Source organism: Mytilus edulis, unplaced genomic scaffold (assembly GCF_963676685.1).
Source record: "Mytilus edulis unplaced genomic scaffold, xbMytEdul2.2 SCAFFOLD_757, whole genome shotgun sequence".
Classification (NCBI taxonomy): Eukaryota; Metazoa; Mollusca; class Bivalvia; order Mytilida; family Mytilidae; genus Mytilus; species Mytilus edulis.
Genome location: NW_027267320.1, coordinates 3,519 through 22,914, shown reverse-complemented (window position 1 = coordinate 22,914; position 19,396 = coordinate 3,519). Strand labels below are relative to the sequence as shown.

Below are 19,396 nucleotides of genomic sequence, written 5' to 3'. Positions count from 1 at the left end.
CGGTCTACTCTTATAAATACCATCTTCAATTACATGGTATGTGTACATTTATACGACATATTCATGTTTCGTCTACACCACACTAACGGCGCTCGAATAGGGATAATTGTTTTGAAAAGGTATTTATAAAACACCTTTTATATTTCTTCATTACAGGGTCAAGTCGTACAATATCAGTGAAAGCATCATATACAAAGAATAATACTCACGTGTAGAAGCAACAACAACAAGGACACAAACATCTCATACATCCTTTCAAGGAACATTCAGTGGGACAGCAGCAGCTACAACAACTGCAACAACTACTTTTTTTCTTCTTTTGCACCGTTTGCGTCATGAGGGTACTTTCCTCACAACACGTTGCACTAGTTATATAACGCCATATATTACTAATCATTGCCATGCCACCATTAATTACAGCAGTTATCCTTCTTTTCAGATGTTTCTCATCGTAAAATACATCAGTGTTGCAGCTCGGTAAGCAAACATTTTGATAGCGTAAAAGGAGAATAGCTTGCGGGATTTCAATTAATATCAATTTATATAAAGTCTCTGTTCGACCGTCAAGGAATTTTTTCGGATAACTGAGGATACCTTTCCGCTTTTCCAAGTTTCTCAGGTTTTTCTTTTCCTGATTTTCTTTAAACACAATTTCGCCTCTTATCTGATAGATAATATTAGAAATTTGAATTAAAGCTATAGCTGTACCTGCAATGGTGAAATACATGTAGTTGTGGGCTATGTCCTCCATGTCTGTGCAATTTTTCCCGGAGTTGTCAAATTTGGAGGTTCCATTAACATACAAAGGAGGGTCTTTCATATCAAACCACTGCATCCAGTCAGAGACGCTATCCATCACGATAAACAACGCTGAAACTATTCTTGTCAGAATGACTCTCTGCGACTCTCGCTTCTTCTGCAATTTTGGAATTTCTTCATCATCACCTCTACTCATTGTTTGGTCCGGCGGAAAAGATGATGGTCGAGTCTTTCTTCTTCGCCTAGAATTGTTAGAAAATTCATCTTCGGGTAGTTCTACTGTTGAAACACTTGCACGATCGAAATGATCCATTCCATTCAACGGATATTGGTTCATGGCTCTTGGTTGCTGGTTAATAGGTGCTGCCATTCGTGGAGGTTCTATGGCCAACCTTCTTCTAGAATATTCATGTGGTACCACTTCTGGATAACGGTCATCTATTGCAGGGAGGGATGTACTCGGAATGTATCCCCTATTAGTAAAGGATGTTTCTACACTCCTACCGCTAATTTCAAAAGAAGGAACGCTGGTATTATGGGCAAATCCTTGTGGATGTTGGTACGTTGGTGGAATTGACGGGAAACTAGCCGAATTTCCCCGGTATCCGAAAGAACGTTCAACTGTTTTTTCGTGAGCTTCATATGATTCAAAGGAATTTCGATCAAAACGCCTATCCATTTTTGCTCCTTTCTTCTCTGAACTGAATTGAATTTATGTATCAAAGTGTCGTTTTGTCTTTTTAAGATTTTGAACTTTGTCAAATAGAAGAGACGTGATAGATAATTGTGATTTGAGTCAAAGGTAATACTTCTTATCGCTCGGTTTAAACTACATGTAGTATTATGACATGTACAAGATTCAACAATATTGCATAATAATAACAAGTGGTTAGTTTGAAATTCTTCTTATACTTTACGAGTTTTTATATATTTTTTTAACTTTAAATAAAATAACTGGGTTAACGATTCCATGTGCAAGGTTTAAATTTGAAAATGATATGATAAACTATTTCAACAAAAATATGGTTCTAAAGAACATCATATAAAAGCAATGGATCCGCCTATGAGCTTTAATGTGATTTAATTCAAGACGTACGGCTTTGTCAAATTTCATCAAAATTTCTATTTTTCCTTATTCAGGATATAAACAAAAATACTGAACTAGCAAAGCAACTTAAAAAAAGAAGTACTTAAAACCTGATAAAATGACCGTTTTGAAAGAAAGAAAAAGGTAGGGTTTATCTTTCTATTGTCATCAACTAGAAGAATTATGTGTTTTAACCATGAAACAATGGACTATAAAGGCAGCAGTAGTATACAGCTGTTTGATAGTCATAAATCGACTGAGAAGAAAACAAATCCAGGTTACAAACTAAAACGCATCAACTGTAAGAGGAAAACAACGAAACAACAGAATTCTCCTTTAAACCTTTAAAAATTTGAGGGAAGTAAGTCCCTTTTTTTAGTTAGTTGGAATTAACATTTATTATTATTCAATGTTTAAAACTCATAAATCAGTTAAAACATATAAAAAAACCAATAGTGAATTGCTGAAACCCTATAGCAGCAAAAGCAGATGTTTTTACGTCATCTCCTATATGCAAACCAAGTTTACTTTAATAAGATGGCTAAATCCTTTACCTTATATCTTTAAGTAGCTGAACTGAATTTTTCTTGTGAGTCTTTGCGATTTAGCCAATATTTACGACCAGTTTGACAGCTGACACTAGTTATTTCGAGCTATTTTCGGTCTATTACGAATTATGAGTTATTTTGGTGTATTTGCGATACAATTCCACAATTTGTTGCGAGTTGTCAGGAAAAGTATTTGCGACTTACAGACATTTTAACAACGATCCCGCTACGATTATACCACGTTCTCACCACGCTTATTCTGCTACCTCACCACGATTATCACTATGACCATACCACGATTTATTCGATTGCAACACGATTTTACCACGCTTCTACTGCGATTAAAGCACGCTTTTACCACGGCCACACTACGCCCATACCAGGTTCATACTGCGATCTTACTACGATCCCAGCAATATATCGTCAACATCGACGTATATAAATACTGTATCATTCCTTCTATTTCACATTGATACGTAGAGTTTCCCGGAAAGAACGCAGTCATGCAACCAAAATCTACAAGAACTCGTGGGCTTGGTGGTAGGGGTAGAGGAGGAAGAGGCAGATCTGATAGTAACGAATCTTGATCGTGGTGAGGTCGCGGTATGAGGGGCATGAAAATGTTAATTTTCGTCGTTTTCACGATGAGAATACATCCTCATTACGCTTCTAGAACGATCCCGCTACGATTAAACCACGTTCTCACCAATCTCTTTCTACGATTATCATGATCATACTACGCTCCTCACGTTCTCCCAACGACCATAACACGAGTTATCCGATTGCAGCACGATCTTACCACGCTTCTACTGCGATTATAGCACGTTCTTATTACGATTATACAACGTTCATACCGCGATCTCACTACGTTCTTAGCAATAACGGCAACATCGTGTTCCGTATAAATACTGTTCCATTCCTTATTTTTCTGATTAATACGTAGATTTCTCGGAAACAACACAGTAATGCCACCAAAATCTACCAGAACACTTGGGGTGTGGAGGTAGGGGTAGATGTTGAGGCTGAGGGAGCCCTGATAGTAACGAATCTTGATACAGCAGATATGTCGGACCGACCAATCCAACCTGAATCACAACCTATTGCTGGTCCATCAAGCTCAAATGACGATGTTTTAGCAAACGATACCAGGGATGACACAGATGTGCCAAGCATGGTTGTGGCGCCGTTAGAGAAAAAGGACAAGATGTCCAAATTACAAACAAACAAACTAAACCTAGAGAGCTTTTATATATTTTATGTGAAAATGACGATATGCATGATGGTCGTAGTATGAACGTAGTCAGGTCGTAAGAAGAGCGTGATAAGGACGGTATGGGCGTGCTAGAATCGTACTATGGTCTTGAACGACGTGGTGTAAACGTGGTATAGTCGTAGTGGAAGCGTAGTTGGATCGCGGTGAGAAAGTGATGGTCGTAGTGAGGTCGTAATAACGTCGCTGTGAGATCGTAGCTGTCGCTACGATGGTACATCGACTTTTGCGATCTTACCACGATCTTACTGCGCTCTCACTACGCTTCTACTACGACCTGATTTCGCCGCAAACGCACTACGATTGTTTTGAACATGTTCAAAGTTGATCCCCGCTCATCACGATCATGAAAGCCCTCACCACGACCTTACTGCGATATACACGATCGCACTACGCTTTTCAAAATTTGCATTTTTATCAAAGATCGTAGTGCGCTATTAGTGTGATGGAGGTATTATATTGATATACACAGTATTTTAAAATGAATGTTTTTCTGACAAAAACGTAGTTTTATATATATACTATAACATATGTGGTGTGATTGCCAATGAGACAACTCTTCACAAGAGACAAAATGGCACAGCAATTGAAACAACTTTTTAAATTAGGTCACCGTACGGCCTTCAACAACGAGCAAGGCCTATACCACATAGTCAGCTTTAAAATGCCCCGAAATGACAAATGTAAATCAATTCAAACAAGAATGTGTGTATGTTTTACTACCCTTGTGTGTCTTTGAACCCAGCACAACCCCACTGTTTTCAGTTGAGTCCCAACGAATTCCTGATGTAACAGAAGACATATAAGCGCCATTTTTAGTCTTCAATGCTCGTCAACTTCGAGCCTGACTTAGCCCTTCTAAAAGTAATAGAATTTCGAGCTTCTCTGATGAGACGTTTGTAGAAAACACGCACGTCCTATGTACACAATTGATATGATGAGTTTATAATCATTATTCTTTGTTCATATCTCATTGATTCATCTAGACTTCACAGATAATTACTATACCACTTTCAAAAGTCAAATGATATCAATGTCGAAACATTCGAATATCTGTATTATACAAATTGTCAATATTTACATTGTAAAGCTGCAAGTTTATGAATTGGACTGAAAGCACATTTTAATAGAATTCATTAAAGCCTGAACTACTATTGTCTCTTGTAATATATACACATGAACAAGTCAAATTATAACGTCCTTCTGAGAAGATGAGTATCTCAGAACTATAGAAATTAACGGCAATCGTCTCCTAACAAAGTAATATTGATTTGTGTTGATATACGAATTGTACACCGATTGTCAATTTCCCTGTTCTTGATGTTGTTGTTTCATTGGTTTCTTTTTAATGATTGTGCTTTTCTCATACGGTTTGATATTTTCGTGAGTGTCTTGGGTTTCGTCACCGATGATTCTTTTGTAGGCGAAACGAAGTCTAATGCTCACAATCTAAATCCTTGTATTTATGATGAGTTGGTGCGGAGGGAAATATTTACTCATTCATCGAACACCAAGGTAAATTAAAAAAGAAGACTATAAAATTGACAAAATCTAACATTAGATCTTACCAACCAACGTAAAATGGAAAACAAATGTAATATTTCCGTGTTTTCATATACATGATTAATGGGAGTTTGATAAAGCTTAAACAGGGTTAAGTCACAGATATGGAAGTGTGGTTTAAAAATGGGATAGTGGTGTGCTGTCATAAATTCTTAGGAAATGTCCGTTGTGCATTTTACATGTTGTAATATAGTATTATATTATTTATTTATGTATTTCTCTGTGCTGAGTTTTGTTGATTGTACTGCATTCCTGTGACGCTTGTCATTTTATCGGTATTTGTAACATTGACATATAAGTGGGAGGTTTGGGAAGCCATTAAACAATGTTAAACCCATTATTTTTCTTAAAATGTACTGTATCAAGTTAGAAATATGGCAGTTTCTACGTATGTATGCGTTTGCTTTGTTCCGTTGTTTTTCTTTTATAGTTGTGTGCTTTCTTCGGGTTAAGGTGTAAAATCAGCTTAACGTTTAAATTACGTTGTGTTGTTAAAGAAATATAAAGCTTCCCAATGATCAAAATAAGTGTTTGTCAAAATGCTATATAACCAGTGTAATTTTTCTGATAAAACGGTTGGTTAAAATTTTTTGAAATTTTTATTTTTTTGTCAAAGGGTCAAATTAAATACTTTGTCCAAATTTTATGAAAATTAAACGAGCCAAATTTATTTTAGTGAAGATGTTGGGTACCACCTTAAGTTTGTTTCCCGGATTTGTTTGCTTCATCGAATAATGACCAATGAACAGCACTGTACTACTGTTGTCTTTATATACAAACTGCAATACTTGGTTAAAAGTTCTGTTTTCATAAGGATTTTTACAATGATACTGTTTATAAAGATGTACTTTTCTTTAGCTCGATAGACGTATTTATAATAATGATGACCAAAGTGTTATTCCTGTGTCTGGTATCTAAAAGAATAAACAAAGATGTGTTTATTAATAATTTTGGTAAAACCTGCCTCATATTCATATGCATATTTTCGGCCAGGAACAATATTCGTAGTTTAGGTTATACTGGGATAACATCTGTATAATGCTGTCCTTTTTGTTATACCCCAAGTATCGTTTTGTGACGTTTCTTTGATGAATTCGCATCTGAGGTTATATATAATTAAAAAATGTAGTTCTGTTTAACAAAAGACATATCAGGGCAAATGTTTAAACAGAAAGATGAGTATGGTTTTCTCGTGTCCAATCTATTTCACTTTGAGTAAAAAAAATATGTTTAAACTAAACAGAAAAATGATACGTTATTTTATATTTTCCTTATGTTCAAACTTTATTTAAAAAAAAAATTTAATATACAAATTTCTACTTTTAAAAGATAAATATATGCTATAGTCTGATTATAATAGGGAATAAATACAGTGTACTGTTTTGTCATTTATCACATATTTACTGACACCAAAAACAGCTTTAGTTTTTCGCCACATGTTTTCATTAAAATATTGTGGTGGCCACGGTGGACACGGCGGACAGTATCACATTGATAATACTTTCAATGATTGGATAATCAAACTCAAGACAAAACACGCTGCATATGTTCCCAAAATACACAAACACATACAGAAAATTAAAAACTGTAGCAAGGGAGGTGTTAAATACAAGTGGTTCATAATCAAAAAGATCAGAACATCCATCTGAACAGTTACAACACTCGCTTGTCACATCGCAACATTTTTGAGCCCCCATTGGTTTTTCAGGGTCCACAAGTGGACAGTAGTGAAAAGTACAAATTCCACAAAAAACCTTACAAAACCACGGTTCAGTATAGCATTGACACATATCGCAGATGCATTTCTTTCCACAAATCCAACATCCACACATAAGGCATTCGTATCTAAAAAAAAGAACATTTGTTTACACAAATCAAACAGCTAAACATAAGGCATTCGTATCTACAAAAAAGAATATTTGTTAACACAAATCCAACAGCTAAACATAAGGCATTCGTATCTACAAAAAAGTACACTTGTTTACCCAAATCTTATACCTTGTACTGTTAATTATAGTATAACTAATCGCCGTATTTGAATATCAAAAAATAAGACAACGCGTGACCGAACGACGCATGGATTAAACGATGTGCGCAGCACGAGTTTAATCCATAGCGGCGTTCGGTCACAAGTTGTCTTATTTTTGATATTCAAATACGGCGATTAGTTATACTTTTTATTACATTGTCAAATTGCTTTTTTTTTATGAAATAAATGTAGAAAATGTAAGGAACTATATGTCTTTCCTACGCATGTTTTGTTTCGACGTTATCGACGTCTTGACAACGGCTATTGTTGTATGACGTCAGAGAGTGAAATAACCACGTTTATTTCACATGTGAAATTATCGGTTTTTATCTAACTGGGAAATCAATGTAATTCATTGCAACCAATGTAATAATAGAAGGTCATACTATTATCAGACACCAACATTAAGCTATTATGGTTGTACGGTATTGATAATGTAATCTTACAACCTATTTTTATTTAATCTTTTCTTTTGAATTAAACATTTGAATTAAATTTTTAACTCGTACTAAAATTTTGCGAAGCTGCAATTTCTTTCGAAGTATATTCAACAACAAGAAGGAAGAAGGTTAAACATATATAGTTGCGACGATTGTTATATGGTTTGATTTTAAGAACGTAGAAATCAAACACGTCAACTAAAAACGTTTACCTTCTCTCGAAAAATGTGCAATATCTTTTATATAATCATTTGACAGAGGTAAATAAGTTAATAAAATGAAAGCATATTCAATTTTTAAATAACTTCAATAGACTGGAAACGGATATTTGTTTTATTTTGTTTTATTTTGTTCAACTGACATTCATGATGGCGAGGTACATAGCAACGAGCATATCATTTATTTTATGATTTGGTGCGTACGGTGCGATTTTTTAATGTTGTACGCGTAAGATAAAAACAAACAAAAAAGAAAAAAAAAGATATGTCAGGGATGTATAAACACTTCAAAAGATATATTAGAGCTTTCTTACAAATTGACGGAAGGTACGAAGGAACGTAAAGGGAGCACGTATTTCATTTCCACAATAAAAATTTAGAGTCTTTGTTTTATCCGCTCAAAAAGCGTTCTTTTCTAGATCAAATTTATCTTTCAAAAATAAGCATATCGTAAATAATACACGCTTTTAATATAAGAAAACAAAGAAAAATAGTGTCAAATACACTTACGTCCGATACGTTACGTTAAGAAACAGATTTTGTGTTAATTTTTTTTCTATTAATGTTATGTTAAATGTTAAACAAGAATGTGTCCAAAGTACACGAATGCCCCACTCGCACTATAATTTTCCATGTTCAATGGACCATGAAATTAGATAAAAAATATAATTAGGCATTAAAATTAGAAAGATAATATCATAAGGAACATGAGTATTAAGTTTCAAGTTGATTGGACTTCAACTTCATCAAAAACTACCTTGACCAAAAACTTTAACCTGAAACATGCACTTTCATTTTCTATGTTCAGTGGACCGTGAAATTGGGGTCAAAAGTTTAATTTGGTTTAAAAATTAGAAAGATAATATCATAAGGTACATGTGTACTAAGTTTCAAGTTGATTGGACTTCAACTTCATCAAAAACTACCTTGACCAAAAACTTTAACCTGAAGCGGGACAGACGGACGAACGGACAGACAGACAGACGGACGAACAGACAGACGAACGGACGCACAGACCAGAAAACATAATGTCCCTCTACTATCGTAGGTGGGGCATAAAAAGGTAATGTAACTCTTGTGATCGCAGGCGACAAATGTGAAACTCTAACTTTAATTGCAACTTCAGTTTAATATGAACGTTACAAAGTTCACACTGTTAAACAAGTATTAAATATGGAAAAAAGAAAAAAAACAAACAAGTTATGGGAGCAACCATTGAACTTCAAAAGAGAAGGGGTTATGTTTTGTTTCTTTTTTAGTTTTTCGACGCTATCAATCAAATTTTTTTTTCAAAAGTTTTACACTATAGGGTAAATGTAAAATCTGGATTCAGAATTTTTTGTTTGTAATCTGCAAGACCGTAAGACCACAATATTTTTGTTTGGTCAAATAGGGAATCAAAATATTTTTAAAGGAAAAAGCATCCCTCTTCGGAAGTGAATTGTTCCCTTACACTCAAAGCAAAAACGAGAAACTTGGGTGTTTTGGAAATTAAACCGTCTCTCTCTCTCTATTTGACTTAATTGTATATAATAAATTTTTAAAAAGATTTAGAATTAGGGGCTAGGAATGTGTCTGTTGAGTAGAGGTACTTTTGTGCGAATCCCCCGTAAATCTGCCCTTGAGCTTTGGTTCATTAACATACATATTTAAACACCTAAATATATATCAATAAAATAAATCTACAAATTTGCATCATTTATGTTGTGGATTTTATAATGACGATTTAACAGTACACATACTTGAAAGATAGACGCGAAGATGTCACTCAACGTCCATGAAGGTTCAGTACTGTAGGCAAAATGCAATTATACGTTCCATAGGAGATAGCCTAACTCCGGTGTATCATATAGCAGCATACGGTATAGTATGAAGATCATCTTTTTTCTTCATTTTATTATTTTGGCATTGCAAATATTGAATCAAGGAAGTATTTGTTTTTTGTTTTTTTTTCCTTATTTTTCTGTATAAAGGGAAGAAGACAATGTATTTCCTTTGATATTTTCTTAGGTTAAACAATGTAATATTGTAATTTTGAATAGCGGGTAGGGGGTTGGAGCCCTTTTTTTTTTATAGTTTTTAGGGGCATTATTTCTTCTGACTACCATATATTTAAGATATTTTGTAAAGTTATCTCCTTCCACCTGCTGGTTTTATATTTTAATCTATTGTACGTCCCGAAATCCTATATATCTAAAAAAAACAAATCTAATTAAATAACTGTCGTTACATGTAGGGTAATGGTCCGAGGTTCCATGACTATGTATATATTATTTAAATATATCAAAATAAAGGATCCCTAAAACGAGTCTTACGTATGATTCGTCAGGCGTACGTACCGTACTTTCGTCAATTTGTAAGAAAGCTCTAATAGAACAATAAACCGCTTTTTTGCAGCTAACTTCTTCCAAAACCCTTAAAACAATGAAATAAAAGTCATGGATGTAAAAATACTAGCAGAGCTCGATTATCAGGAGAATTTTAGACTCAAATCTAGTGTTAACCATTTTTTAATTCAAATGAAATGCTAATCTTTTTTTTTTTAACTCAAATTAATTGTTAACCATTTTTTAATTCAAATCAATTGTTCACAATTTTTTTCCAATATTCTTTTACTTGCTTAATGTAAAACAATTAACATACCGATGGAAGCAGCATAAACAGGGACAAAGGCATTTGAAGAGACATCTTATACAGCCAACACACTTTCCTCCACCACCGCTGCAACAACCGGGTTTGTCATCTTCCTCAACTTCTTCTTCGCACATTAGAGAGCATGTAAGATACCGAAACGCATTGTTCAAAAGTGCAATACCTCCATTAGCGGCAGACCAAATACGTTTAGATAGATATTTACCCTTTAAATCCTTGCCACAAAGAGATACACACGCATCTTGGTAACGGAGGAGAAGAAGTCCTTGTGGAATTTCTATGAATAAAACAGAATAAAGAGTTTCTGTCCTACCATCCAGTAATTTTTTAGCGTATTGAATTTTAAACCTGATGCTTTTTGTTATCTATTAATCATGTTTTTCTTTGTCTAATATGTTCTCCTATTTATTTGTATTGTAGTCCTGTAATATTATGTTGTCATTTCAATGTTATATTTAACTTTGCCATTAAAGTGCGAGGTTTGGCATGCCACAAAACCAGGTTCAACCCACCACTTTTATTCCCCTTTAAAAGTGTCCTGTACCAAGTCAGGAAGATGGCCATTGTTATATTATTGTTCGTTTCTGTGTGTGTTGCATTTTAACGTTGAGTCGTTTGTGTTTTCTCTTATTTTTGAGATATTGAGATCAGACGTGGCACGGTACTTGTCTATCCCAAATTCATGTATTTGGTTTTCATGTTATATTTGTTATTCTCGTGGTGTTTTGTCTGATGCTTGGTCCGTTTCTGTGTGTGTTACGTTTCGGTGTTATGTCGTTGTTCTCCTCTTATATTTAATGCGTTTCCCTCGGTTTTAGTTTGTTACCCCTATTTTGTTTTTTGTCCCTGGATTTATGAGTTTTGAACAGCGGTATACTACTGTTGCCTTTATTTAGGATATTTCAAAATCTTATCCCTCATTTTCTTCTGAGCGCTATCATTGCCTTCAACCGCCTGCTTTTTATCCCTCATGAACTTTACTTCACTGTAAATCTGGAAGATGATATTAGCCAGTTGGATAACTGACAGAACTGTTCCCGCAATGGTAAAATACTTATACTTCTCTGCGATATCCTCTATACTTGTGCATTCTTTTTTCGGTTGTGGTTTAAAACCGTTAACACCAGAAATATCTGAGATAATGTCTGAGGGTGTTGTCATATCATTAGACTGCATCCAGTCAAAGACACAGTCTGTGATAACCAATATAGCTGAGCAAACTCTGGTAAGGATAACACGAATTGAATCTCGTTTTGTCTTTCGATGCTTATTATTTTCCCCCTCTCGTGCACCGTCCATTGTAGGAAAAGAAGGTGGCATAACATATATACCATGATTGCATGGATTAGCCATACCTGGTTGTTCCATTGCTTGGGGGTTGTTATAGTGATAAGAATGGTCCATTCTGTTAGTAGGATATTGTTCGATGGATTGGATTGATGGTGGTCTATGCATATATCCTTCATTTACATAAGCCCTTTCCATCATTTCACTGGATGTCGTTTGCACTTGGGTTTCGTCCATTGAAGAAGATGACGGTGACTCGACAAACGGTCCTCCAGTAGATGGGTTACCCATACCTGGTGGTTCTATTGCCTGGGTGTTATCACGGTGATACGAATGGTCCAAGCTGTCATTTGGATATTGGTCGATAGATTGGATTGATTGTGGATTGCGCCTATATTCTTCATTTACAAAAGATGTTTCCCGCATTTCCCTTGACATTCCATACTGTGTTGAACCGCCATAACCATGTCCTGTTGGAGAATACTGGTCAGGAGCATGTCCCCTATAAACAATAGAACGTTGTTCACTTCGGCTGTGTGCTTCAAACGATGAATTAGGATATCTATGCATATTACAATTAATTTCAACAAGACACCAAAATATCCCTTGTGCTTTCTGTGTGGACGGTGTTTGCCTTATCAGAACGTCTTTGTTATCTGCGTTTAAGGTAATAAACTTAGTTATGAGACTATTATGTAATCATGTCAAGTTTTATAATTTTTTTATTTTTTTATTTGTACCTGTTTAGGTACATGACTGCAAAGTTTGTATTGATTTTAAGATATTGTAAAGAGAGCTGAGCAAACTATTTATTTCAACAAATTTTATAATTTAAAAAGAATAATGTTTGGTAGAATCAAGATCTTTTAAAATTTTATGTATGCTTTACCACAACGCTTTGACCTCACGTTACTAGAGAAAGAGGTAGAGCCAATTTGCCGTCGATTTGTTTCATTCGATTAGATAGGTAAATCATGCTTTGAATAGCTCGATAGATGTTAATTATAGTACATGAAAATGCGTCACATCATCTATTTTCATACCTTGAACAGGTATTCCTACAAAAACAAGGCCAAGGCTATTGATTTTTTAATATTGATTTTATTTTATTATTAAGGCCACACCAAATTAATTAATAGTTCTTTGGAAAACCCGCACCTAAATTGCCGAAATTAAAATAAAAAAATAAAAATAAATTTCCCGCACCTCACCTGCCAAAACCAAAAAATAAAAATAAAAATGAAATTCCCGCACGTCGAAAATAAATCCGCATTTTCGACGAACTCGATTCCGGTATTAAAAAACAATCTTTATCAATTAAGCGTTTGAAAATATGCAGTGTTTGTCATTTGTCAAGCATATTTTTGATTCTGATAAAAAAAAGTTGCAAAGATGGAAATCGTGCTGATTGTTTCTGTGGTGAAACATTCAGACAAAAATAACAAGGCATACATATTAAAAAATACGGCAACACAAACAAAATGTCGGACATTCAGGGAACTATATTTCGATTTAAAGGGCTTGACCGTTAAATCACGTTATCAGAGGAAGACAAGACTTGCTACAGTTCATGCACAGGTCAATGTAACGCGCATGTCTTAATTCGATTACACGGCATATCAATTTTACCAGCTAAAGCACTCCTCACAATATTTTGAATGCACGGTCTGCTAGGAAGTAACTATATATATCTAAGGTCAGATTGTTGAGTTTATTTTACGCATAATTATTGTAAATACTTATCTTAATAATTTTTCAATTTCAACTGATTATTGATTAATTAATTTCAAATCGGTCACATTCAATTTGATAATTCATAAATTATTGGACAATTTACTAAAGCAAGGATTTATATATAGTATACAAATCTTTGTCTAAAGTTATTATAATACGAGCGAATTTATTTTAATTTATTTTTATGATTGTATAATAAATTTTTGATTCGCATAATTTCTAATTCCAGTTATATTGATATTTTTGTATCTTTTTATCGAGGTATTAAAATATGAAAACTAGGTTCCAGGTATTTCTATTCAATTTACATTTCGTAATGCAGATTAAAATGGTAATGTTCCATTATCAGGTATGTTTAACTATTATTTAATAATGGGGTTTCTTGTGAGACATTAACACCATCAAATGCAATAATTAATTTATGGTATCATTTATTGTTCTTTAACGTGTTTAGGACAGCAGTAAATCGTAAATTATATTTCAAAGTTGAGCATCCGTTAAAAGAAACTAGTTGATAAAATTTGATACGGCAGCTACAGTAATGTCTTTATAACCGATTATTTTTCAGTCAGCCAAATTGCGTTGCACATACATGTATACAGCGACATATAATACAATATGTCTCTGATATTTATATTTAATATTTATTTCAAATAATATTCATTCATATTTTGAAGTAATGTCTTTATAACCGATTGTTTTTTCGGTTATAAATGCAAATTTCATTGCACACATTTTGATATTTATTTAGTGTATAAAATCAAGGATTTGTATAGTTGTATATTATTTTAATTATATTTGTTCATATTGACATTTATTGTAAGGTTTATGATGCCTGAGAAGTAAAGGCGTTAAAAGAGGTGATATAATTGGGGTAAAGAAAACGGCTTTAGCCACCTGTGAGGTCAAATAGCTACGCATCGGAAACAGAAACTGAAATTTGTTATCTAGGATTATTTCATTCATCAGCAGGATCATTTTTATGTATGTCAGTCAGAGAAGTGGCAGTATGCCTTATCTAAATACATCAATAAAAAAGGTACATCTTTTATTCTTTAATTTTAATGTAACTAATTCAGTACATGACATTTTTAGCTTTAGCATTGATTTGAGTAGTAACATTTCGAGCATAATAAGAAAACGATTCTAAATGGCGGATACTATATTGATCCGGATTGCTTTTTACTATGAGAGACCATACCACGAATAAGAATAAGATTGATTTAGTTAATTGGTTTCTTATCTATATATCTCACCACGATTAGAAAACATTTCAACATTGATTTATTTTATAATTACACTGAGAAGGTATAGTCCCGCAAGTCATTTTATATTCAGTGCATATTTTTAGTATGTGTATATATCACGAAGGAATTTTTACATTTTTCTCTTTTTATCACTCTGACCACAAGTATACCTAAATTTGATTTATTTTCACGCATCTTTATAAAAGAGAGATTCATTTCACTAATTTCAGAAACTAAATCTGCACTACTTAATATAAAGTATAAATATAAAAATAAATGGTATCTCGCAGGTATATAAAAATTCATCAACAAAATATCAATGATGATGCATTTTATATCAGATATTTATTTGACAACCAATTTTAATTAGGCAAGAGAGCAAAGAAGACTTGGAGCTAGCAGGGTTCAGGTCATAAGTTGGAAACGAGCTGTTTCGGTTAAGGAAAGCAATTTCACAGTCTTGTAATTGGGGACCAGTTGATTTAGATCTATGGATATTATTCATGTACCATGATCACAACAAATCATTCATGCCCTGTCTGTATTATGTATAAATAATGTGATCAAAACTAAGGTCTTGCACAAGGGTAAACCGTCATGACTCATAAACCTTTTTTGCGCACGTTTTAATCGTGCCCAGAAAAATAAAATGTTACATGTAATGGACAAGATAATCAATTGTTGATTTTCAAATATTTACATAAGCTGAAAATAGTATTGCCATGTGTTTGACGTTCAAGTCACGAATCTTTATTGGTTTTTTTTCGGGGTTTGTTTAAACTAGCTTTTATATTGGATTTTTCATATGAGTGGAACTAGTAGCTATTAATTCGGGATCCACTTGGGCATTTTTAACTTTAAAGTTTCCATTAGCCTCAAATTTTAGAAAATTGATCAGCAAGGCAAGATATTTTTACTACTATACTTGGAAAAAGGCTTCGTTGGTCTATGTCTGTCATATTTGTTTTTCGTAAACTGCTTTGTTATAAATTAGGCCGTTAGTTTTCTCGATTGAAATGTTTTATATTTTCCATGTCGGGACCTCTAATAGCAGACTATATGGTATGGGTTTTTTCTCATTGTTGAAAGCCGTAAGGTTGACTATATTTGCTTACATTTACTTCATTTGTACTTTCAAGTGGATAGTTGTCTCACTGGCAATTATAATCTTTTAATTAACACTAATAACGATTAGAGCAGAAATAGTATACACTTCTGCAAGTTACGTTTACAAACTGTATTACCAGATGCGTAGATCTCTGATAAATTATCGTCTGAAAATTGTTGATATAAAAATTTACAACTTAAGCGAGTTTTTGTCTGGGTTAATAGTTTTCTTTAATCTTATGTATATCATTACAGAGGTCAAGAACAGTTCAAATTAGTTAGGTGATGCATTGATTTTATTGCTTTTGTAGTATAGATATTAAAGTTGCGTATATCCCAGACTATAAAATTGCTAATTAGTACGATTTTTGTTATCTGAAAGAGAAACAACGTAATTGTGTTAAATACTGTGAACAGTTATACATGGAATTTTATGTATATACGTTTATTAGAGAATACTAGTTTTTTGTAAGCAGTCATAAATGATTTGGCATAATAATTGTTGTCGAACGCCATACTAATGATATGCAATAAAACAAAAACAAAACAAAACAAAACAAAACAAAACAAAAACAAACAAAACAAAAACAAAACAATAAACAAAAACAAAATTAAACAAACAAAACAAAATATTACACGATAAAAGTTTTAATGCCGTATTGACGAGCGCCCCTAAGACGGCTTATTCTCCATCGGCTATTTTTAGAGCCAATTTTTGGGGGGTCTTAACTGCACCTCAGTTTTAAAAGTTTTTGTCTAGGCAACACGATTCATTAACTAGTTTGAATTGACTCTGAACATGCTTTCAGTAACTGCGAGTACTCTTAGGTGGGTGTCTTTAGTCTATTTGTTAGTTGTGTATTGTGTTTTGTGTCTAGCTAATGAGTTAAACCTACCTCAACTTTGTTTCATTTTGCGTTGTTAACCAATGTCCCCGGTTACGGTAGGGATAAATTCTCACAAACTTGTAGTGTGTCGCAGTCTTTTATACTTGTTGTACGTTTAAATTGATTTATACTAAAATATGGCTTTGTTTTCTTGTTTGCCGGGACCCTTTGTTGCTATTATACTGTATGGACTATGTTTATTGGTGAATGCTGTAAGGTGGTATATAGCTGTTTACGACCACGCTATTAAGTTTAAAAATAGTTCATGTCAGATCTTCTAGTTTATTTTCTGATAGTAAAAGTAGAATTCAGCCAATGGTAATATAAAAAGTATCAACCATATATCTGATTACAAACATACATATAACAGTTGGCAAGTCAAATATTTTTTATCTGTTATCATATCAATTTTATTTATTTTTCTATATTGTAAATTACCAATCTAGAGCTGATTATTGATTGATTGTCAATTTAAGATATTTCATGTTTCCAAAAGCGTGCTTGGAAAGTGGGATTTTCAATCACCAAAACTTCGTTGTTGCTCGGAAGTTTGTAGTTACTTATTTTTGTGTTCTCTTATACATTTTCGTATCACAATTTTTTAGCAAGGTCAAAGTGTTATGGGGCACTTTAAGTAAAGAGATAAACTAATCGTATGCTCATTTTTGAAGGGCCCTGCAATATTAAGTAATCCACTAAAATGAACATGACATCGGACAACCGTTCTATACGATAGGTCCTAACTTATAAGTGATTTGATTTTCTCCAAGATTTGTTACCTTAGTCAAATTTGCTTTGTTCAAATGTTACCACGATTGCAATACAAGCACAAGATTCCAAATAAGTGATTGAACCAAACTACAGTGAGAAGGAATATGTTATTTGTCAGATTTGAAAGCTATCTAATTTTATACAAGTTACAATTTTAATTTATGCTATTATCTATTTTCATCTATTTATTGTCTATCAAACGGCGAAGTAGGTTATTGGCTTCGGGAATCTGTTAGCTAGTAGTTACTGCGGTCAGATTCTTGTTATTACACAATATAACAGTCAGAGTTATCTGTTATATCGACTCTCAATGTATGGTACTGGTTGGCGGTAACAAGTTCCAAAACATTCTTTGTGAAATCAGTGTTTTTGAACTTGTTTAGTGGCGGACTTTATAGGCTGCACCAGTACCGATGAACTTGATTTATCACTGTATTATTATTTCATTTAGAACATTAATCCAGGTTATCTTTATTTTCACCTCAAACGAAATTTCTCATGTTGATTTTGGACATCTGTTGCCAGGGTTCAATTCAGCACCCCATTATTTCAAAATTTTCATTTCATTTTAGTTTTTATTTGAATTTTGAATTTTATTTATCTATTTTATTTGCATTTTATTTACGGTTGCCCAAAGACCCTTTGTTTGTGGGTTGGTAACCGACAGAAGCCATGATCTTACTTCGCCAATAAAATATATTTTGACTTTAATAACGTCTTCTCTCTTATAATTCGATTTAAAGGGCTTGACCGTTAAATCACGTTATCAGAGGAAGACAAGACTTGCTACAGTTCATGCACAGGTCAATGTAACGCGCATGTCTTAATTCGATTACACGGCATATCAATTTTACCAGCTAAAGCACTCCTCACAATATTTTGAATGCACGGTCTGCTAGGAAGTAACTATATATATCTAAGGTCAGATTGTTGAGTTTATTTTACGCATAATTATTGTAAACCCACCCATCCCTCCTCTTATATTTTTTCGATACTGCTGTTTTATGTCTTATTTTACAGATTTCTGCTTGTTTTTAACCTCAACATAGAACTCCTGTCACGGCTTCTGGATTTACAACTCTTCGCCAGTCTATAAACACAATTAACCACATTATGCCGTCCATCTGACGAGTGATAACGGATTAACAGTCATAGTGAATCGATAAATAATGTTATGACAGTCTTTTAGAAGAGTTCATCACTAGGGCGGACTTTATAGGCTGCACCAGTACCGATGAACTTGATTTATCACTGTATTATTATTTCATTTAGAACATTAATCCAGGTTATCTTTATTTTCACCTCAAACGAAATTTCTCATGTTGATTTTGGACATCTGTTGCCAGGGTTCAATTCAGCACCCCATTATTTCAAAATTTTCATTTCATTTTAGTTTTTATTTGAATTTTGAATTTTATTTATCTATTTTATTTGCATTTTATTTACGGTTGCCCAAAGACCCTTTGTTTGTGGGTTGGTAACCGACAGAAGCCATGATCTTACTTCGCCAATAAAATATATTTTGACTTTAATAACGTCTTCTCTCTTATAACAAGAAGCCATTGAACGATGTAGCGATGCACAAAGTGAGATTATTAATATTAAAACCATACAAATAAGTAAGTCGAACAGTTTCGATGATTCTAGTATCGAAATATCTGACGAAAATATGGTATGGTCAATATGTAATGACCTAACCTTTAAATATGTGCAGTTCACAATTGATGATGGATCTACTGCTACTAAAGAGGCATCAAATTCAAAACCAAGTGGAATTAATGCATTTTCGGTACTCAC

The 19,396-nt window shown here is 33.5% G+C and overlaps 1 protein-coding gene and 1 long non-coding RNA gene across 2 annotated transcripts; one reads left to right on the top strand and one right to left on the bottom strand.

The window, feature by feature from the left end:
* Positions 1-205: 205 nt before the first annotated feature.
* Positions 206-1,511, bottom strand: LOC139505160 (uncharacterized). The gene has a single exon (XM_071294942.1). The coding sequence runs from the start codon at positions 1,436-1,438 to the stop codon at positions 206-208; it is 1,233 nt and encodes a 410-aa protein (XP_071151043.1). The 5' UTR covers positions 1,439-1,511.
* Positions 1,512-13,361: 11,850 nt separating this feature from the next.
* Positions 13,362-19,134, top strand: LOC139505159 (uncharacterized). Its single transcript, XR_011659579.1, has 2 exons — positions 13,362-14,626; positions 18,620-19,134. It is a non-coding gene; the product is annotated as an uncharacterized lncRNA (long non-coding RNA).
* Positions 19,135-19,396: the final 262 nt, after the last annotated feature.

Bases quoted from the DNA above. Each gene is read 5' to 3' on its own strand.
- LOC139505160 (XM_071294942.1), bottom strand. From the start codon at position 1,438: ATGGATAGGCGTTTTGATCGAAATTCCTTTGAATCATATGAAGCTCAC.